The sequence below is a fragment of the Thermobia domestica genome, chromosome 11, assembly GCF_964235325.1.
Source record: "Thermobia domestica chromosome 11, izTheDome1.hap1.1, whole genome shotgun sequence".
Classification (NCBI taxonomy): Eukaryota; Metazoa; Arthropoda; class Insecta; order Zygentoma; family Lepismatidae; genus Thermobia; species Thermobia domestica.
The window spans coordinates 190,890,803-190,915,174 of NC_137464.1; the positions used below are offsets into that span (position 1 = coordinate 190,890,803).

At 35.8% G+C, this 24,372-nt stretch overlaps 1 protein-coding gene across 1 annotated transcript in view; it reads left to right on the top strand.

Moving 5' to 3' along the window:
- The window catches only part of LOC145664620 (nucleolar protein 12-like), a 49,709-nt gene extending 43,181 nt beyond the window's left edge, over window positions 1-6,528 (top strand). The window contains exon 4 of the mRNA XM_081731441.1: window positions 6,253-6,528. Coding sequence (XP_081587567.1) covers window positions 6,253-6,522 — 270 coding nt within the window. The 3' untranslated portion in view covers window positions 6,523-6,528. The remainder of the gene's footprint in view (window positions 1-6,252) is intronic.
- Window positions 6,529-24,372: the final 17,844 nt, after the last annotated feature.

Below are 24,372 nucleotides of genomic sequence, written 5' to 3' on the forward strand. Positions count from 1 at the left end.
AAATATGCAAATTATAAAATATAGGCTGTTGCTCCGCAGTCCAATTTCTACGGAGGTGGGGAGAGAGCCACGTTGCAACAAATTCCTTACCAAACTAGGCTATGCGAAGAGGATTGTGGGCGACACACACACACATTCAAACACTTGTGAGAGAGGAACTTCGCAGTTTTTAATTTCCAAGAATTCCGTCTCACGGAAGAGGACTTCCAAGAAATTTATTAACATGTACGAGGGTTGTTCAAGGAGTATATAACAATTACATTTTTGTCTTGAATTCAATAGTTTTTTCAAAAGATTTCGTTTCGGTCTTGTTCTAAACAGTCCAACTCAAGAACATTCAATAACCATTCACCATCCGAGTTGATTGCAGGAAATTACAAAACTATTTTGGCGTCGTAGGATAGAGCGGTAGTTGTTGAATTAATGTTTTTTAATGAATATTTTCCATGTTTATATTATGTTCAAAGAGTGTATTATCGTAATAAAAAAAGCAAATATACGCGCTAGAAGAAATTGTGAGTAATCGTAACTGATAATTACACGATTTATGTACTGGCAGTGCTTGCATGCAGTGTTAAATTATGAAGGTAATAATAGGTATAAATATTAACTTAAGAATTTTTAATATACAGGAATATCGAGTACAGGTTAAGAGTAGTCTGTGAAATTAAATATATATATATATATATATATATATATATATATATATATCACTTTCCTTGCTTTAATAAGACGTTTTCGACTCTTATTACCATAACGCATACCCAAATAATTGCGTACAGATTGATAATATGCGTTCATGGGGCAGATTAAATTTGAGGACTTTCCCGTACGGGTATAAATACACGTCCAGATGTATACCATAAAAACGATTGTGAAAAAATAAGACTGATTATTTAAAGCTAGAATGCTATCTAACCGATCCAGAGCAGGAGCGTAGCAGTGTACTCACGTGGGGGTACGTCCGTAAGGATCAGGCGCGTCAACGACCGAGGTTATGCGCATACACGAGAATAGTGCGACAAACACTAAATACCGCATTCACTCATTTTAATTCCTACTATAATGGTCTAATGGTTTGACACTAGTAACATTAAACTTGTAAACATAAAATGCTGGTTGCCTACATTGTGCAAAATTCTCCAACAGTGAAAATTAATATCCCAGACAGTCCTTTTCTTATGTATTCACTCATTTTAATAGTAAAATTATCATTTTTATGACGTACTATTCTTATAACCAGTAGGGAATATCGGCTAGGTTTGTGAAGAAAGTGTGATGCAGATACCAGCAGTAAGTCCAATAGCTATTTAAAAAAATAATTTTCATTGCTCCTCTTAATTTCCTTTATTTTCACCATATGAAGAATAAAATAAATAAATATTTAAAAAAAAAAAAAAAACTTTACAATGATCGATTTTATACCTAAGCAACACTGTACTCTTTTAACATAAGCTGACGCAACTTACATTTCATGTAAAACTGCCAAAATACTTTGTAAAAATTTGGTTGGATAACTGCAAAATCAACTAACATGTTTTCTAAACAGATAAATATAATTTGTTAAATTCCAAATAACTGCAGAAAGTTAGGAAAGAAACGTTAATGTTGTAGCTATTCAAGCGCATGTCCGAACTGAAGCAATACGCAGTTTCGTTTTTACCTGTTTGCATATTTTCAATCATTTGTTTTGGAATGAAACCTATCAATAAACATACGAAACACTGACCAAAGCTGCAACACACACTGTATTTTAAAGTATAATGTGTAACGGTTTTGGATATGTAACATATCCTTCATCAGACACTATAGAACATAAAATGAAGATACAGACATACTGTATATATAGTCATTCTTATGAAAAAAACATTTTTTTTTTCATATTTCTTTTGTTACAATATTCAATCTAAAACCATGGATAGTCTTGTTATAGAAAACACGATGCAATACTTCTGTGATGTGTGCAAATGGTTTTAAGTTTACTCGAGGCACATGTTCAAGTGTATAAAACAATATTCCTTTGAATGTGTAAATTTGAAGTATTGAATGAACTTGTTCAAACGTTCTTTGACTGTGTACAAACAGCATAATAAATTAATTTTATTCATTTCTTCTAACTCAGAAGTAAAAGTTTATTTTAGAGTATATGTTAATTAACTCACAAGGGAACCTTCCGAATATGATAGTTGCAGTGAAAGATGTGACCTATACCAATTGAAAGAGCTGTAACAGAGATGAGCATTCCAAAAGAATTAGCTGCCCATAGCAATAGGTTCAAGAAATATAAGATATCGAAGTTCGGGAAACAGCAAGGTTGGACAAGGGGGAAAAGTGCAAATTCCGCAAAAAAGGGAGACACGGCAATATACAATGCTGATAAGTGATGTATAGAAAGAGACTTGCCACAATAGAGAACAAATGAAGGCCAGCAGTGGGGTTAGCAGTGTTGCCAACTGCAATGAAAAGTATATGTTTTGCAAAGAGCACTATATGAAGTGAGTGCAATATTCAGTGTCAACCTGTCATGTAGAACATAAGATATGACGTGTATAATCAGTGGTACAATCTAACAAAAGAAAATAGAAAAAAACATAAGTACGAAAAATATGGAAAGGACGGAGTTGGCCATAATGCGCCACATTTGATCACGAGCTGTGCATATTATAATGAACAAAACAAGAAAGCACCAACTATGCAGGAAACCGACATACCTAGAATCGAAAAGAAAAACGAGTTCCAAAGTTGGCAACACTGGTCATGAAAATCCAGACAATTCTAATCTAGTTAGGCCACTCGCTGCACAAAAAGAAAATTCCGGCAACAGGCATTAGCCTTCGCATTATTTGTGCATGCTCGTCAACATTGTACGTGCAATTGTTCGATGAGACAATGGTCCAAATAGAAGATACATTTGCAGTGAGAACAGCGGAATACTGCCAATCCGTCACACATGGTGCAATGATCGCTTGTGAATGTCTCGAAACAGTACTCTAGAGGTGTCCGGACCTTTGGTGGTCTTTCTATCACATATCCACACCTGTAGAATGCAAACATAACCAAAGGCTTGAATAAACATGCCGTAAACTGGTATGGGTTAAGGCTTGAAGTTTCAGAAAATTCTCACGGGACCAAATGTTAAAGTGAGTATCTTTTAACACAAGGTCTGTAACGTACCACACAAAGTTCTTGTATGGTCTATAAAAATAAATATCAAGTGGTTGTATCAGACCCGTACAACCAGGAGGGATCAGCTCAACTTTGAAATTCACTGCGGGTGGTACATGCTTGTAGAGCAAGCTGGTGTCTTTGTTCGCTGTCCAAGAATCAACAAGCAGCACACCATCAGTTAGGTTTCTTTGTGCCAAACTTGGCCAAAACACGTTGGCATAGAACACGCTTAAATCATTCTTCCGCATGTTTGCGGTTGTATTTGGGAAGGCCTTAATATTCGGAAGAGTTGACAAAAAGTCAAAATGGTCGCCAAAAATATCTGCTCGGTGACAAGAACATCGTGTATTTTTGGCGGCCATTTGGAAATCCGTGCTTCAGATAGCAAATGTTTCTTATAGGCGGTGTTGCATCTATCCAAAGAAATATCATCCGCCTCCTGTTCCCATTTGAAATATTGCGTATGACCCCTCGAGCCTTATAATGGGGTCCCTGCGGGACTTGCTTCTTACAAACTTTTCTTGGCCCTCGACATGAGTACATTCCTGTACAATTGGATTTGCAGCATCTCTTTTCGCTTCGCAGCAATTTGAGATCACAATGTTCGATGTCATGTTAAGACACAACATATATTTGTCGCGGCCATTTTGAAAACCATGCTTCATATAGCAAATGTTTCCTATAGGTATCGTTGCACATTCCATGGTCTATTGAAAGAGGTACAACTCGGTCCCTGTTGTCACTTGAAAGTTTGAAGTTGCCTCCTGGGGCCCTATGGTGGGGATCCTCTGGGCACTGCTTCTTACAGATTTTTATCACCCCCTGACATTGGTACATTCCTGCACAACTGGATCCGTCACATTTTTGCTCGTTTCGCAAATCTTTCAGGTCACAAAGTTTGGTGGGACGCCCTGTATATTCCCACATACGACCCAACCATGACATAATGTTCAGTACTTCTATTATCGGTTGTTGGCTCAACCCAACCATTTCATGTTCCCCGACTTGACATTGCCGCAACCACTCCAGCATTGATGCATTCCGAGTGATGCCTGTTGTCGGAATTTTCTTTCTGTGAAGCGATTGGCCTAACTAGATTAGAATTGTCTGGATTTTCATGATCAGTGTTGCCAACTTGGAACTCGTTTTTCTTCTCGATTCTAGGTATGTCGGTTTCCTGCATAGTTGGTTTTTTCTTGTTTTGTTCATTCTGATATGAACAGCCCGTGATCAAATGTGGCGCATTATGGCCAACTCCGTCTTTGCCGTATTTTTCGTACTTATGATTTTTCTATTTTCTTTTGTTAGATTGTACCACTGATTATACACGTCATATCTTATGTTCTACATGACAGGTTGACACTGAATATTGCACTCACTTCATATAGTGCTCTTTGCAAAACATGTACTTTTCATTGCAGTTGGCAACACTGTTGACCCCACTGCTGGCCTTTATTTTTTCCCTATTCTGGCAAGTCTCTTTCTATACATCACTTATCAGCATTGTATTTTGCCGTGTCCCCCTTTTTTGCGGAATTTGCACTTTTCCCTCTTATCCAACCTTGCTGTTTCCCGAACTTCCACTCCTTATATTTCTTGAACCTATTGCTATGGGCAGCTAATATTTTAGGAATGTTCATCTCTGTTACAGCTCTTTGAACTGGCATAGGTCATCTTTCACTGCAACTATCATTTTCGGAAGGTTCCCTTGTCAGAATTTTTTATAAATCTTCCTTTTTATACATGAATAACAGAAATCGTGTGTAAATCTATAGTATTTTGTATATTTGAACTAATCTGACGTAAAATCTGACTTTTATAATGGTTAATTACTACCGCATTTACGTGTATATAATGCGAACTTTTTTTCAGAATTTTAGGACCAAAAAATATTTCCGAAACATATGAGACCACGCATGCTTCCACTAAGTCACTTCATATAACATACAGATTTCGCGATAAAATTGTACGAATATAGAAGTAATAAATAAAATGAGTGAAATAGTTGCACTTTAAGGGGATGTAGTTTGCATGTTATGAGCAAATACACAGTAATTAATCACTTTTGCGTCTTCTCCCAACATGACATATAAAAAGTTTTTATCTGAAATTAGCATAACTGAATAATTCGAGTAAATAAATGGAAGGCTACTAAACAAGAATAATTCTTTCATTTGATAAAGGTGCTCTCGAATTGATAACACTCTCCCAATATTCGTAAATTATTATTCATGTATTATAAGTGCCACTTTCGTTTACTTATACCGATCTTCCTAATTTTTTTTGTGGTAACGTTGTATTGATGTATTATATTGGCGAGATATATATATATATATATATATATATATATATATATATATATATAAAATGAAAGTTTTGAGAAGGCGGAAAGATCACATTGTGATTTTTTTAAGGCTGGCTCAGTAGTAGAGACTGCTAATTTCTGGTACAGGGAACTCTGATTCGATCCCCGAGCAAATAAGTTTGTGGTAGGCAACATCGTGTCCGTGGGTTTTCTCAGAGTATTCCCTTTCCTCCCACGTTCTCATTCCATCAATTGTTCCATCGTCATTCACTTGCCTTAATCATCGTCTCCAATAGCCTAAAGGGCATAATCGTGGGATGTTAAGCTGAAAGATTTTTGATTTTTTAAATAATAATAATCATAATGGTCTAATATGTGTGAGTAAATATGGTAATTAGGTTAGAGAATTTGCGTTCTGTGTGAGTTTTTTTTTTTTCGATCTCTCCTCCCCGCAAGTATCAAAAAATATATGTGCATTATACATTCATAAATATGGTCTGTTAGCTAGTAGTGGAGAGTTTTGCCCATTGCCAATCCCTCCACATATTTATCAAATTTCTCATCACGTAAGTGTAAAAACATCTTAACTTATTTCAGTGTTCCGCTGGAAGGCAATTATAACCTATTTACCTAGTGAACCAATAAATAGGTAGTGCAGAGTGAGACGCCTAGTTTCTTTTGTGTGCAGTAATGGTCAAAGTGGGAAGATATTGTGTAAAAATTTGAGTTTAAGGAAAGGTAACAGTAAAATAGTAAAAATAATTTGTTTCAATTGATAGGCTGAAGAGGAAGAAGAAAAACATGAGTCAGATAAGGATGATGCTGAAGAAGCAGTGGAAGATGTCCCAGGAATGGAGCTGAAGTCTGTAAAGGATATAAAGAAAGCTGTGAAGAAACACGCACAAAAATATGTTCAGCAAAGTAAAGCATTTCAACAGAAACAGAAACAGGAGCAAATTAAGAATAGAAAGAGAGCCAGAAGGAAATTAAGGCAAAAAATGATAACTCAGAAGAAATCAAGTAAAAGAAGAAATAAAAAGCGTACGTGATTATCACATGTGCTTTTATTTATGTGTTTATTTTTCCCCTCTGTCTCTTAAAGTAGATTTGCAATCATCTAGTGTGATTGAAATTTTAAATATGAAATTAAGTTTTCGTTTTCATCATCACCGTCTCCTTTAGCCTAGCCGGCATAAGTGTGGGACGTAAAACTAAGAAATTTCATTTCATTTATTTTGTATGCCTTTTTGAAATGTTTCAAAAATAAGTGCAAGTAAATAAACATTCACTGCATCCAGCAAAAGGTTAGAGTGGAAATAAACAAACTTTCTCATTGAACAAAATATCCATCCGGCGCACACGTGTCTCATAGCAACCAGATGACTTGTATGTTGGGAAAACAAAAACTACAGATTCATAGGGAGAAAAACAGCCATTAAAAACAACCACATAGAGGAAGTAATGTAAAGTTACTCGCATAAATAATAAGAAAATTAATTTGATAAAAGTAAAATTTGACCAAAATAATTCACTTTTAATAAATAGTGTTATAGTTTCGGCATTGTATCATTGCCGTCATCAGACACATTATGAAATAAAATGTAAATGCTTATATCTTACGTAATGCATCTTATATCTCAGAAAATAAGAGCAGGTCATTTCTAATAACATGTAAGAGAAACAGGACACGAAATAGACAATCTGAAAAAGGAAAGAAAAACATTATAAGAAAATGGATAGAGGCGGAATGGATACGAATAGAAGAGAAAGAATAGTGGGCTGAATATCCATGATTTGAGGCAAAAGATTTGACCATGATTTGAGTAGAAGAGAAAAGAAATAACACATGTGTATTTCTAAGTTAAAGTTTTTATGAAGGTTTAAGAAACCTTATTAAATGTTGAAGTATCTAGAGAGCAACACAGGTGTGCCATTTAAAATTTTTTTTTTTTTAATATATTTTACCTTTTTAAGTGAAAGTTTGAATCATTAAAATTTTAGATTTGTATGCAATTAAAAGTAGCTAAAATTGAAAGGAAGAATCTCACATGTTATTAGAAATGACCTCCACTCACTTTTCGAGATATGTAACCTGTAGCATGTAGATTTTATTTCATAATGTATCCGATGAAGGCAATGATACATCGCCGTAACTGTAACATTATTATTTATTAAAAATGATGTGCTTTGGTAAGATTTTGCCTTTATTTAAAGGAATCAGTTCCCAAGCTAGAAAACAACATTCACAAAGAAAATTAAATAGTACTTACGTAAATCAACTTAGCATTAGTCAGGGATATCAGAATTGAAAAGTAGATCCACTCTGTCTTCCACACTGTCAAAGATATTTGAAAAAGAGTTTTCTTGTACATTAATTATACATGTACTTCCAGTTAATCCTTCCAAATACCACATCTTCTGTTGTTCTTGCACGGCGTCCTTTGTACATTTTTCAGGTGTAATTAAGTTCTGCGTAGACAAGTTGTCGCACATCAGGAAGCTTCAAAACAGGTTTTTTTTTTTTTTTTTTTTTTTTTTTTTTTTTTTTTTTTTTTTTTTTTTTTTACATATCCTTTTACTTGGCTAAAAATCAGCTCTGTTGGATTTCAAGTACAGTGATAGTGTAGTAACCTGAGGAGAGCATACCTTCTAACTTAACCAAATCAGTTACACGTTTTTCAACTTTTTTCGTGGAATTTGACCAACTCAACCAATTCGGTTTTCACAAATTTCATCTACTGATATGCTTTATGTCAAAAGCGAAACTAATATATCAGCTTTCCTTTATGACTTTATGAACACGTTCCATTCATACACTGTGGTAAGGGGAACTCTTTCATAACAATCACACTTTGTCTTTTCTTTTTTTTTTTTTTTTTTAATTTTTGGTACAATATTTTCAAACTAAATTGTTGAATACCTTTTCAGTCATTTCATCATGATAATTACCCGCTTTTTTGATTCGAAAACCAAGTCATCTCCTTCAACGAACTCATTGTCGCTGCCAATATGTAATACTATTAGTTTTTTTCCACCTTTCTGTTTAACTTTTTAAACCTGAAAGAAAATACAGTTTTCGGATTTGACTGTACTTCGGATCCATCTTTTGAAGTTACGTATTCCTCATTCAGCCGTGTTTCAACCAAATAACAAATTATACGATCTTGTCTTCTGAACTGTCGTATTGCATGCAAATATCGTCTGCGCCGCAAAATAATGTCGTCACGGTCCACTATTACTCCTTTTCGATTTCGATTAACGAAGTCGGACCCGATCTCCTTCAATATCATGTGAAGGAAAGACTTTTTTTTTTTTTTAAGTGTGGGAGATACTGGTCACTATTTAAACTGACTATACTTTGTGTAAAGTAGATAGTTCGTTTCTTTAAATAAAATTAGGAAAAATGACGGATTACCGATCGTCCAAGTTCATCACACTTTTCATCCAATACACGTGTGAATCGAAGTTTTTATAATTTTTAACCGGAAGTGAAACGCTTGCTATTAGCCGATTTATTTTTTCAAGCACTGTACACGCTTGCAGTAGAAACACCAGCAAACTCGGATGTCAGTTTTAAAATATCACAAAATTTGTCAGTTCGCTATGCTTCTGTGGAAATGTATTGAATATATCAGTTTTTCTCCTCTTGTTAAAGTCTTTCCTTACGTTTAAAAACACGAGGTGGAGACTCCGCCATGACTTGAATACTCTATCAAGGTTACCAACTTAACGTACGATAGTTCCACAAATTTGAAGAGTGAACACTTTTTTTTTTCTTTCTTTTTAAAGTTGTATCACCCTATACTCCTTACCTGTTTTCCTTTATTGATGTAATTTTGTTTTATGTTATCACATTATTTCAGTTCTTCCATACAAAAATACACAGTTTCATATAGATTGTAAAATATTGCGTAACTGTTTCTTTCGTAACTTTTACTCTGTTAATATATAAACATGATAGAGCCTGAACTTAAAAGAAAAATACCAAATTTCTGCTAGTTCTCTTGAAAAAGCTTACTTGTACATTTGCCCCTGGGACTGAACGCAAACAATGAACTGAAATCACGTTCCCTTCTGACAAAATGGTAAAATACATAAGAAGTTCCCTCCAGAGGTACAGAGTTAACAACAATAAAGGTAACTTGAGAGGAAGTGGTGACAAATTAGGACAGCGATTTGTGTTCCTAGCAACTTACTTGTGGGTTCACTTGTATTTTGTTCAGAGGAATGATTGTGGCATAGATATGATATTGTAATGCGAAAACAGAAGAATGAATCGTAGTAATCTGCTTGCATGTAGCTGAAAATTGCTGTAGGAATATTCACGTAAAACGTTATTTCAATTAGTCGTAATAGCCATATTTTGAGACAATATGTCTTCCATCTTAAACCTGATCCAAATCTATTTGAAATAAACAAATTGGCAAATTGTGTGTGCTTTCTGAACATTAGTCAAATGTATTTTAAGTTTATCTGGATATTTCTATTCAAAAGTAGATGTACTATACCAAAGAACGGTAACTTAACTTTTTCAGATGCGTAACTTACTTCTAAAGAGCTTATTACTTTTGGTGGTCTTATATGTTATTCAACCTATTTTAGCAGACTTAATAGCAGTTCATGACGTAATACATCAAGAAGTAAGAGGCTAGTGGAAAGAAGTTCGCTCACGCCACATGCTTTTGTTTGTCTGGACTCCAGTGAACAAATAATAGTTCTAACTAATAACTTTCCAGTGAACAAATAATAGTTATGTATGAATTTTACTTCGGGGTTCATGGTAGCTGTGTATGTACGGAAGCCGATAGACCTTCACACAAAGAATTTTAAAGTGTTCACTCACCTATGTCATTTCGCTTTTTCACCATTGATTGTGTTCTATGTGACCACGAGCATTCTTGACGATTCTACTGGGGAAGACCTTTGTAGGTGTACAAGAGGTATTTTATTCCACTTCTGTTGTGACGCTTTCCAAAGACCAGAAATTTTGTACATCATACGAGAAGAATGGCAGTGTCTCAAGTTCAAAGATACGGTAATCCATTGAGCTAGCATCGAGATTCTTCACTAGTATATCGGTGAAGAAAATAACATGAATCCTAGCTTCCATCCGTCTGTAGAATCCCAGCAATGGGTTGGGTGTGTGACTAGACGCGTTGTCCTGATGCAATTCCTCCGGGTTGCTGTCTGTTTCGTACAATGTAGGTATATTATCGAAACGTCTTCCTGATAATTCACAACATTGATTTTCACAAGTTGGCAACGCAACGTAGCTTAATTTTCTCTAAAAAAAAATTCATCTACAACCGTGAAACTTTGGGAATAACTTTCTGTTAACTGGGGAACGAAAGTGTTTTCGTCCTTTTGCATCAGCACGTCTCACGTAATTCGAACCTTTTTGCAGTCGGTTATATATATATATTGAAGTCGCCATAGACGAGACGTACATATTTTATCTCGTCTATGGCGACTTCAATTTTCATCGCTCTCCTGTCAGGTGGCGCTCACACAGCGTTCTGCTGTTAGTTTTCCGTTGCCAACATAGCTGGCTTTCAGTACATAAATATTCGCCGTATGGATCATCTTGAGGTAATTTTTTGTGCATGACATGGTGGATGGTTGATTCTAACACAAGGTACTGAGTGACCTTGCACGCTCTATCAGTGGATTCTCCGAATCCGTTAATGTATTAATTCCATCCAACATCGGTAATGTCAAGCTTAGTCGGGGGTGGATCGCTCTACACATCATCACAGTATGGCGTTCACAATGGGGTGTTCAGCAAAAAAATCCATATTCTTGGCGCTGTTAAAGTATGCTAGAACATTGTAATGGAATGTGACCTTCCAGAGTCAAGCCACATTTGGCTTCGTTGTACTTCACACAACAAAACTTCTTTGCTAGGATATATATAACACACTAATGCTTCAGTGGTACAACTTTCATGTTTCTGCACTGCTTCTAAGCCTTCAATACCTCGCACCGTTTGCAAGATTTGAGCCTACTTTCGGTTGGAGTTCCTAATTCATGTATGATCAGTGTTTTCTTTCTTCTTTTGCATGCAGTAGGTAATAAGCAAATACATTTCACACACAATTAATTATAATGTCAGTGATATGGTGTTCATTGGGCAAAACACTCCAAACAATAAAGATTCAACTTACTGTTAAGAGTGGAGAAATGGTTATCCTTCGTTTTTCATTATCATTTGGCCATGAAACAAACGCCTGAGTGGTATGCAACCCCACATACAATTATGTGGTGTTGGAATGTATAATGTGTAGGATATGGATGCTTTAGTTTTTTCTTTTTTAATTTCAACACGTCCAGTGTATCCGTAAAAATGTAATAAAGAAATAATGGCCATGTTTTTTTTTTAAATATTCAATTAGAATTGGACAATCTACATAAAATTTGCAATCGATCAGTGAAAACATCATCTTCCTAGTAGTGTTGTGAAAAAACGGTTTTTTTCTGTGGTTTTTTTTCGATAAAAAACATCGTTCTTTTTCATGTTTTTTTTTCAAATGTCTGTTTTTTTCTGGGAACTATTATTTATTGATTTACGTCGCAGATTATTGAAATAATCAACAGAACTTGACTCGAAGCCCTCGTAACTTACAAATCTTTTGTTTCTTTGCACCTATGTACTAGCAAAATTGTGTGATTATTCCTTTCGGCCCCAGGTAATTTTTAGCGTTTTCCTACATTTCCAGTTAGTGACTTATTGCTCAAAAACCATTCATTCGATTGATATGGTTAAGGCCTTGTTTTTTAGAAAATGGGTGTGGCTATCTTTTGGTGTAAGTTGCATTGCAGTGTTGCCAAGGGGTGGGAAATTATTGAGGGTAATGTAGGGGTGAAAATTTACAAAAAATTCCCTAACCGAATTTAAATTTTTTTTGTATCTAGTATCACTGCTGCTATATGGGCTCAAGTCGCCTAAAAAAATCTTTAGTATGTTGACAAGGTACAATGAAATCCTGAAGTCGATTGCTTCCATCCAAAGAGGGAAAGAAAAAATTCTGTCATACACATGAAATTTTGACACTTTTTACGCCTCAGAAGCAAAAATCAAATATGCCGGGGCTACAGCTTCTATAATTATCCTATTGAAACTTTTTATGGTGCGTTCTGTAGGGCAAAGAGGAAGCTTTCATGTAGTGGTACGTTTGTTTCAATGTAGCCAGTAAGAGGGTAATAATAGAGGGGGAAAAGGAAAATTTTACGAATTTTTCACCTAAAAGCGGGAATTAATCGTTTTGGCCGGAAACACTGCCATCAGACAAACGAAAACTATCTGAAAATAGCTCTTAGTACTCCAAGAATATATCCTACAAGTATCATGGCGATATATAACAAAGTAAGCATGGAATTGTTTTAAAAATCTCATTCTACCTCAGAAATTCACCATTTTCTTACCACTTACAGAACATGGTTTATTATAAACCTCAACTGTACTTTCCCTAATTATTCTAGTGAAACTGTTTATGGTGCGCTGTGTATGCTAAGGATGGGGCTGTTAGACACTGGTACGTTTGTTCGAATGTAGCCAACAAGAAGGAAATAATAGAAATAAAAAAGGGATTTTTTTTTTCAAAATTTGCCCTAAAATCTGGAATTAAAATTTTCTGTAGCTGGCAACACTACTATCAGACACACACAAACTATCTTAAAATAAGCTTTGGTATCCCTCTAATATATCCTACAAGTATTGTGACGATATCTAATAAAGTAAACATGTCAATAAAAAATATCTCATTCTACCTTTAAAAAAATCACAGTTATCTTCCCAATTAGAGAACAAGGTCTACTGTACTTTTCCTAATTATCCTATTGAAACTTTCTATAATGCGTTGTGTAGAGCAAAGACGAGATTTCCAGATACTGGTACGTGTGGTCCGATATAGCCAACAAGAGGGAAATAATAGAGGCAAAACAGAATTTTTCCAAAATTTCCCCCTAAAATCTGGAATTAAAATTTTCTATAGTTGGTAACACTGCTATCAGACAGACGCAAACTATCTTAAATTAAACATTGATACACGGCGATATTTAAGGAATAAAACTTCTAATTACCTAAAATATATTACTGTAAACAGAAAAGTAGGGAAAAACTAGAAAATCAAGGGTTAGAACCTAAATACGAATTTTTCGTGCGTTCCTTAATTACCCCATTGTAACGATCTGTACTTGCGTTTGTTAAGTAAGGACAAATGTTCGATTGGCGTAAGTTGACTTGCACTCAGACGTGTAGGTACGGATTTATAAACAAAAATTTCTAATTTTTTCCCCAAATTTAGGAAAATTTTAATTTCTCTTATTGGCAACACTGCGCGCAGGCCCGTCCAATTGATGTCAACAGTTAGGTATCCATCCGAGGTATCTACCTGGCAAGTATAAGGAGGTCTTTCTACAACGAAGGAAGCTACAGGGAAAAAAGAAGTAAAGGAAATTCGAAATTAGAAAATTCTCGAATTTTTGACGGGTGAAATTTGAGAAGGAAATTCGACACCAGAAGAAAAAAATAATATGATAAACTATAGTCCAACCATATTTTGCAAGACAGAGTTGGCGTGGGTCAATGAAAACTTGACCCACCACCCACCGTGACCCACGACCCACTGACCCACCGTGACCCACTCTGACCCACCACCCACCATGAACCACTCTCATCCACTGTGACCTATTCTGACTAACCAAAATCCATCGTCATCAACTCTGAACACGATCCACGGCCTCTTCTGTACTGACCAAAGAGTTTACACTTGTAATAAAACATGACAGTGAAATTGTCACTAATCGGAGTTTGAATTTCTAGTCAATCGCTCAAGCACCGCTTTGTCAGAATAACGGTGGATCTGATCTTTATGATATAAAATGGTAAAGTGTTTATCACTGAGGAAACAGTTCGAGATGAGGGAAAATTAGTGTGTGCGTAAAATATACTTGCACTAAGAGAGTATTCTTGCAAGTGTTAATTTCTCATCGCATTCCAAAAGAAACTTCTATTCGCAGGAAAATACCCCTGTACAATATGGAAAAATATGGAAAAAGTTATGGTTTCTCAGTTCACAGTATTTTTCTCATAAAAGACTTGAAAAATCAGTTTTTCATAGTATATAAAGGTGCTCGGGTACCCTATGTGAGAGCATCTCCATAAAGTATGATCATAATTGCAATTTGTGTAATCACTAAACACCACGTTAAATTTAAGTTACAAATATGCATAATTGCAATTATTATGAATATTTATTCGAAGTAGTTTACCTAAAGCAAAGAAGAGTCTTACTAAAAAATAGGTACAAAGTTGAATAGCACAAATAAGCCATTAGTAATACAAGGAGGCCTATACATTTCCTATAGCTCGTAATTTTTCACTTTAAAACAAACCTGAAATCGGGTTTATTTCCTGTTGGTAACATTTTCGTGGTAAATCATTCGCAGCGGAATGGTGTCCATCCTTCAGCCAAGAAATAAATAACTTGTCTACTTTGAGCTTGTCTAGCGGTGGGCCATTAACATTGATGAACAACAAGTTAGACAATGTTTGAGCATTAGTCAATTTCTAATATCAGTCATCTGTAAATTCATAAGGGGGAGTCCCCGTTCACACTCTGTCGTGGAAATTGATAATACTTCTACCCGATTTCTGCAACTCCTCATCGACAATCTGCTTGTTAGACTTAAGTCTGATAACGATTTTCCTTGGTCAGTTTTGAAATACTCAGCAAGAAGTATCATCTCTCTATCACCATACAACATCTTTTCCATATCGACCATGTCAGTTGGCAATGTCGACTCATGGAGAACAGAAACTTCACCTACCAGGCCTTCGATAGGGAATCTTGTGAATAAATTATCAATTAAAGCCTGATGAACTGAAGATTTCTTATTTGTTTATAAATTTAATTTTTGTAATTACACATGAAGGTTTGATGCCATTACGAAGTTCCCTCTCCCGTCTAGAAAGCGAAAGGGAACGAGGTTCCTGGAAAGTGTTCAGAGGTGAATGGGAATTTCTCTCCTTCCCCTTCAATTACCACACTGCTGTTTGCCATGTGCCAAATTACGATGACTTTCAATTAAATTATCATAGTATAATTATTTCCTTGTTGAATTATCAATACTTTTCAGTGGAAAAAAGGATGAAATTTGAAAGTTCCAAATCAAGGTAAGTAGACCAACGTAAAGGAAAAATAGTGTAAATTTTTCCATATAATTATGCGTACAATCCAAACTTCAAATTTCCGTGTAATTAAGCTTACAGTACAAATTTTATGCCTATTTTAGTCACAAGTTTTGGGTTGATTGCCCTGTGCTGTAAGCGCTGCATATAATAAACATAAGCTTCAGCAATTATTATAGTAGAAAGCAATGGATATATGAAGCCAAGCACTGTAATTTTTTGTTTCTGATTTTTTTTTCTTAAATAACATCGATCATTTTTACAAACAAACTCTCTACCAATTTTCCATATATAGAGTACCCCCCCTCCATAAAGGAGAATTTAAAAATATGCTATTACACATTTTGTTTATTTTCAATAAAGAGTTAATACACTGAATTTCAGCTCAGTAAGTTTAACGGCTTGCGAGATACTATTTTTTTTTCCGCAAAAATTCGGATCCTCACCCTCCTTAGGATATGTAGCTATTATAATGAAAGTAATACAACGTCTCAATTTGGATTAAGGCCTAACTACATACCAAAAGTAATTTCATTTGACTTTGCAATTCGGCCGTGATGATCAGACACACATAGTTACATTCAATTTTTTATATAATAATTTATATATTACAGTGATTCAAAAATGTATTTTTCCAGTAGTTAGATCCTCTAAAAACTCACAGATCTCGAAAGCCAAGTAGTAGTATAAGTCTTATTGTTATTATTACAATTAAAAATATCAATATCCAAAAGCGCCTGAAGTTCTTTTTTCACTTGGTTAGATATACTCACCTCTGGTAAGTAGACAGAAACAAGTGGAAAAGGAAGGGAAATGGAGGTCTTGGAAGTAAAACGAAGATAAATTTACCAGTCTTCAGAAGATACTGTCTACAATGCAGTGAGCAGAGAGGGTCGGTAGATCATACTGAGTCGGTGGGTCGCAGTGGGTCACGGTGAGTGGTGGGTCGCAGTGGGTCATGGTGGGTGGTGGGTCGCAGTGGGTCACGGTGGGTGGTGGGTCACAGTGGGTCACATGCCGTTGACCCACTGACCCACTCAGAAAACTTGACCCACTCCGAATAATATCCCGATATCTTGATTAGTGTCCACACAGGAACGGATTAAACAAATGGCACCCGTGTGTGCCACTTTGGCTACCTGGGCCACCGAGTATACATTTAATTACATTTTTCTGACTACTAACTCGTGTTGTTGTAGTTATAGTCTCGACTAATAATAATATAGTTGTTGTAAACAATAACTTTATAAGGAAAATCTTCTCTCCTTTTTACATCTTAGTTCCAACACTGTTGGTGAGAAATGCAGGGTATTGCAAAATGAATTTTGGGGTTTTAAGTCTTCGTAGTACTTATTACATTTTACGTACAATTATAAGCAATGCATCAAGTAAAAGAGCACCTCAAACAGTCTTTGCTACAAGTGTTCAATGTGAGATTCATTTTTCACACGGCACACATCTAATCGATAGGCGAGAAAGGCCCATAAACTTTCCGCCATATGGCACAAAACACATTCAATTTAGGGGAGTCTCGTTCCAAGTGTACCATCTCCTGAGCAGTGGCGTAACAAGACGGGGAGCAAGGGGGCATTGCCCCCACCCAAAGTTCTGGTAGAAGTTATTGGGGGCGCCGAAGGCGCCTAATGATTACTTTGCCTTTTTTTAAGCCCATTGAAGAATGAAAAAAGTAGTGAGTTTATGTAAGTTTGAGTTTATGTACAAAAGCAGTGTTTTGTATGCACTGCCAAATCTTCGACAAAATATAGAGTGCAGTACTTTGTATTATTACAACTAATGTACACTTTTTCTGTTCCTTTTGTGTTGATTGTCTAGGGCACCTTTGATACAATAAAATAAAGAAATAAAAAATATCTATATGTCAGTCAAGCAGCGATATAAACATTTTCTTAATCCTTTCTTGCCCCTAATTATGTACGGGCGACATAGTGCTTCAAAAGAATAAAAAAGGAAATAATGTTACAATGACAGAGCATTGTAAATATATTAATTATTTCTTTCGTCGCCACTGATTGTATAGGGGCGCCTTCCATATAATAAAAAAGAAATAATATTGCATCTAGGGGCGCTGTAGATATATTAATTATTCCTTTTGTCACCCCTGATTGTATAGGGGCGCCTTCGACAGAACAAACAAAGATGTAATACGGTATTGCATCAAGGGCGCTGTAGATATATTAATTATTCCTTTTGTCGCCCCTAATTGTATAGGGGCGCCTTCGATAGAACAAAAAAGGAAGTAATATTGCACAAAGGACGCTGTAGTTATATTAATTATTCCTTTTGTCGCCCCTAATTGTATAGGGGCGCCTTCGATAGAACAAAAAAAAAATGTAATATTGCACCAAGGGCGCTGTAGATATGTTAATTATTTCTTTTTACGCCCTTGATTGTAAGGGCGCTTTCGATAGAACAAAATGGGATATAATATTGCACCAAGGGCACTGTACATATATTAATTATTCTTTTTTCCGCCCCTCATTGTATAGGGGCGCCTTCGATAGAACAAAAAAGGATGTAATATTGCACCAAGGGCGCTGTAGTTATATTAATTATTCCTTTTGTCGCCCCTGATTGTATAGGGGCGCCTTCTATAGAACAAACAAGTTTATAATATTGCACCAAAGGGCGCTGTAGATATATTAATTATTCCTTTTGTTGCCCTTGATTTTAAGGGCGCCTTCGATAGAACAAAATGGGATATAATATTGCACCAAGGGCACTGTACATATATTAATTATTCCTTTTGTCGCCTCTCATTGTATAAGGGCGCCTTCGATAGAACAAAAAAGGATGTAATATTGCACCAAGGGCGCTGTAGATATGTTAATTATTTCTTTTTACGCCCTTGATTGTAAGGGCGCTTTCGATAGAACAAAATGGGATATAATATTGCACCAAGGGCACTGTACATATATTAATTATTCTTTTTTCCGCCCCTCATTGTATAGGGGCGCCTTCGATAGAACAAAAAAGGATGTAATATTGCACCAAGGGCGCTGTAGTTATATTAATTATTCCTTTTGTCGCCCCTGATTGTATAGGGGCGCCTTCTATAGAACAAACAAGTTTATAATATTGCACCAAAGGGCGCTGTAGATATATTAATTATTCCTTTTGTTGCCCTTGATTTTAAGGGCGCCTTCGATAGAACAAAATGGGATATAATATTGCACCAAGGGCACTGTACATATATTAATTATTCCTTTTGTCGCCTCTCATTGTATAAGGGCGCCTTCGATAGAACAAAAAAAAATGTAATATTGCACCAAGGGCGCTGTAGATATGTTAATTATTTCTTTTTACGCCCTTGATTGTAAGGGCGCTTTCGATAGAACAAAATGGGATATAATATTGCACGAAGGGCACTGTACATATATTAATTATTCTTTTTTCCGCCCCTCATTGTATAGGGGCGCCTTCGATAGAACAAAAAAGGATGTAATATTGCACCAAGGGCGCTGTAGTTATATTAATTATTCCTTTTGTCGCCCCTGATTGTATAGGGGCGCCTTCTATAGAACAAACAAGTTTATAATATTGCACCAAAGGGCGCTGTAGATATATTAATTATTCCTTTTGTTGCCCTTGATTTTAAGGGCGCCTTCGATAGAACAAAATGGGATATAATATTGCACCAAGGGCACTGTACATATATTAATTATTCCTTTTGTCGCCTCTCATTGTATAAGGGCGCCTTCGATAGAACAAAAAAGGATGTAATATTGCACCAAGGGCGCTATAGATATATTAATTATTCCTTTTGTCGCCCCTGATGGTATAGGAACGCCTTCGACAGAACAAACAAAGATGTAATACGGTATTACACCAAGGGCGCTGTAGATATATTAATTATTCCTTCTGTGGCTCTTGATTGTATAGAGGCGCCTTCGATAGAACAAACAAGTTTATAATATTGCATCAAAGGGCGCTGTAGATATATTAATTATTCCTTTTGTTTCCCTTGATTGTAAGGGCGCCTTCGATAGAACAAAATGGGATATAATATTGCACCAAGGGCACTGTACATATATTAATTATTCCTTTTGTCGCCTCTCATTGTATAGGGGCGCCTTCGATAGAACAAAAAAAGGATGTAATATTGCACCAAGGGCGCTGTAGATATATTTACTATTCCTTTTGTCGCCCCTGATTGTATAGGGGAGCCTTCGATAGAACAAACAAGGATCTCCTCAGCTACCGCGCAGGAAACAGACCCCGAAAAGACTAGAACACTCGCAGATATCCGCGAAAAATAACCAATTCAAAACCACAGAAGAGAAATTATGCGCAACCTACTATGAATATTTGGATAATATCATTTGCAAAATGTAGTCGATTTCATCATCCTGAACTGAAGAAATATCGTGCAATAGAAGATATAATTTTGAAAGGTAACTCTTCTCAAGACATTAGTGACATTTTAAAAGAATATCACGTCAATCCGAACCGACTACAACTACAGATGCAACAGTTACTCACCACTATTCCCACTTCAAAAAATCTGAGACCTGCTTGACAACTTCAAAAACTGTAAAGAAATAAGAGAGTTGTTTCCTGAAGTGTTGAAAGTCCTTTTTCTCCTGCTTATCATCCCGGCGACATCTGCAACTGCTGAGAGAAATTTCTCAATGTTGCGGCGTCTCAAAACTTATCTGAGGTCCATAATGACCCAGGCAAGACTGAACCATTTTGCAGTTCTTAATGCATACCCAGACAGGCTTGACTCACTGGACGTGAAGGAACTGTGGAGAGAATTCACAAATAGCTCCTACCATGCAACTGTCTTCGGAAAAGTGTGAATTCTGATCTTTGAAGTGTGCAGTTTTTGTTTCGAAATGAGCTATAGGATCACAGTGGCTCGTTATTTTTTACATTGAACATTTAATCAAATTGAAACTGTATTATTCCGTTCTTGTTAAATATATTAAAAGTTGGATGTTACGCACGCAAGGGCTCGAAAAACGGCTTTTAAAAAGTTTCTTCCACCGCTTTTGTGCCTGTCAAATTTTGATTTTTTTTTTTTTTTAATATTTCAACTTTGATGAAGAAAGTTCTTTCCACCTTTGTTTCACATTATAAGAAGAAAAATAGACTTAATTACTGCATTCTGAAGAAAAATAAATATGAGAAGTTCAACAATCAAGAATAATCGATCATTCATAAGAAAAAGAAGGGCAAATATATTAACCCTTTGGGGACTTTTGGTACAGATCTGAACCATGGCGTCGACCTTCGGGATTTGCTTTATAAATCTCTAGTAAAGCTTTTCACATCGTGTTTTTTGCATTCATTCAAGCTGGAAGGCATCAAAGAATGTGTTTCATGGGCATTTTGCAGTCACGCTTGCGATGCCTGGAGGCAGTGACGTCACAAACATGGACGAAGGAAGAAAGTAAAGGATACATTTTAGAGCTCTTTTTAAAAATAATAATAATAAAAAAAATCCTAACACATCGCTATTAATCCTAGGATCATGGTCCATACCTAGTTGTGTTCGTAATAAAGAAATATTTCCAACTGTACCACTCAAATTTCCCTATTGGAAATATCCCACCCAAAGTAGAAAAAAGGGATTTTTTTCCAGATCTTTTTCCTTTTTCGGGAATTCCTCCTCTCAGGGACATGTGAGTGGTACCGTTTAAAACCTACCACCACTTCAAACAAAACAAGGTACAAACCATGATCGTAGGATAAATAGTGATTTTTAAAAAAATCTGAATTTTCCCCCTATTACACACTTTTAGTCAACGTGTTTAGTAAAGTAGCTACTCATAAGCGCCACTTTACTATTCCCGGTCATCCCTATTTGTCGTAGATCATGGTCTGTACCTCATTTTGTTCGTAATGATGCAACGTTTCCAACGGTACCATTGCCATTGCGCTGTCATGTACCTGATGAGATAAATTTCCGATAAAGTTAATTTTTGAAAATTTGAATTTCCCGCTTTTCTTTATACATTTTGGGCGGGAATTTCTCTCCTCAGGTACATGATATGGACATGCAAGTGATCCGATTTAAAATGCTGGTTCATTACAAACAAAAAGGTACAAACCATAATCCTAAAATAGTCTTGGTGTTAGATCTGATTTACTAAATTTCCCTCCCCATTTTTGGGTAATGGTTACTAATGTATTGTTATTCAATAAGCTCTACCGTCAAGAATGTTCATTGTAGGACCATGGTTCGTACCTCACTTTGTTTGTCATGAAGTAACGTTTCGAACTGTACCACTGCTGTGGCACTAGCATGTATCTGGGGGAAGAAATTCTCAAAAAGATTTTTTCCTGGCAAAAATATCTTTTTCCCAATTTGAGCAGGATTTTTTCACTTCTGGTACATAATCGGGAAATTTGAATGGCACAGTTGGAAATATTCCTTCATTACAAGTACAAAGAGTTACGAACCATGATCCTACGATAAAGAGTCTTGACACTAGAGCTTGTTGAATAACAATAGTAGAATGGGTTACACAATGATATAATAAAGTAAATAAATAAATAACCTTCACTTAGATCAGCCACCATTACCCAAATCCTACTTTTTTCCGTCAAATCTCCTGAAAGAGGGTATAGCCCTTTCAGAGGTATCTAGCCTCGTGCTAGCATAAAAAAAGCGCTTTTGTTGCTATTGCAGCATTTTAATAGATGGATTTTTAATTGTGTTGGGAATGCCCACACGAACATTATTCGGACAATGGAGTTCGCTTTTTTAATGTGCTCTGAATTTGTCTGTGACCTTTTCCAGTTCTTGAGCCCTATGATGAGAAAAGTCAATTCAGGTCCTTGTATCAGCATCTTACCTGTCAAATGATATGCCTTATAGAATCAAAACACAAAACGTAATCTCTGACTGTATCATAATGTAACTAGGGAAAGTATGAAAACATTCCTCACGACAAGATCGGCGTGCAGTTCGTGAAAAATTGAAATCCTTAGTCGGCTAAGTTTTATTTCTAAAACAGGAATTTCAAACTTTTCCCCGTGATCCGTTACACAGGATCTTTCATCAAGTTCTTTAGGCAAGTCCTGTGTGGGAGTGTTGAGGGAATTTGTCGCAATTTGTCTGACGCTTTGCTCAATTTGCAGCTTGGAGGTGCTCGTGAAATCCTGTACTTCAAGTGAGGCACATTGCAGAGAATTCTGAGATGCATTTTGTTATGAACTTTCTGTACCAATGCTGGCACTGGTTGTTGAAGTTTTTTTCATAAACACCGGGAAGACTTGTATTTTTCGAAACTTTCTTTGTTGATGATGTCAAAAAGGGTTCTTTTTTGGTCAGATATAAAGTAAGGGACATATGTGTGACGTATGCATTTCCCTGCATCCCTACATAAACAGCAAACGATTTAGTAACGCAAAGTTTTTTATTTCAATGTCAGAGAGGTCAGCATTCTTTCCTACAAGGCCTAAGTGAAAGTTATGTGATTTGGGTAGTTAAGGTGGATCACTAGGTGTTCCCACTGCCAAGCTAAACGGTGCTTGAATAGTGTGGCTTTGCCAGATAATGTCGAGTGTTTACTGATGCCAGATAATAAAGGAAGTAATTATGGAATTCTGCTTGGATACTTACTAGAGAAATTAGTTTTCGACTCTCACCGCAATTCCACTTCTCGAATTGCAACGCTAGAATCCAGGAATTTTCTTATTGTGATTACTACAGTAAACGTACAAATTTGGCAGCAAAGCATTATGGCGTTCTGCGCAAGTTTCGTCTCAAAATCTATTTTCTTAAATGTAAATTAATATTTAAATAAAATATGAAACATAACACGAAAAACGGTTAAACGATATATTTATTTCGTGAGAAGATCGTTACTCTAAAATACTTCACACATACAAATAAACATTTCATAAAACGAAACACTTCCAGTAAGATCTAACAGCAAGTGCCATCTTGTGTGCTCATTGTAAAATGAATCAAATATTTTCTTTTATTATTACATTTTTCAACATCAGGAGAAAGAACCAAATGCATCAGTGTCTTGTGCTGTATTTGAAACATAACTTTATCTTATAGTACAATATTTATAATATGTAACGTTTCATTGCGCAGTAATTAAGGCAATGAGTTAAAATATGTACTGACTTCCGGGTGGTGAACCATCTTAAGGAGTTCAGGCAATCGTTAATGCGTAAACTGAGTGGTTCTTCCGAGAATTTAATCAGTGTTTCTGTTGTTGGTAAAGCAACGATTTATATATATATATATATATATATATATATATATATATATATATATATATATATATATATATATATATATATATATATATATATATATATATATATATATATATATCACGTGGACCAAAATTTCAACTCGGTTAATAATAATAATTGTGCACTGAAAAATTGTTGCTAAGGATCGCCAAGTAGTAATTAGACCATCGACTTTGTGGATGGGATAGGATTTGAATTTTTATGGGTCTTTCTACAAGTTTGGCTATATCAGCCCTTCACGTGACTGAGAGATGACATTCCTTGGCGAACATAAAATCCGGGAAAGGAACAGAGGAAAGAAAGGAGGAAGTAATTAGAAGAGGAAGTCACGGCCCCTAAAGAAATACCATCCCAACATTTGCCTGAGGGAAACCGTGAAATAACCTCAGTCACGGTGGCCGGCCTCGGGAATCGAACCCCGGACCTCCCAAATGCGTAAGCTAATAATAATCACTAATCATTGGGTCCA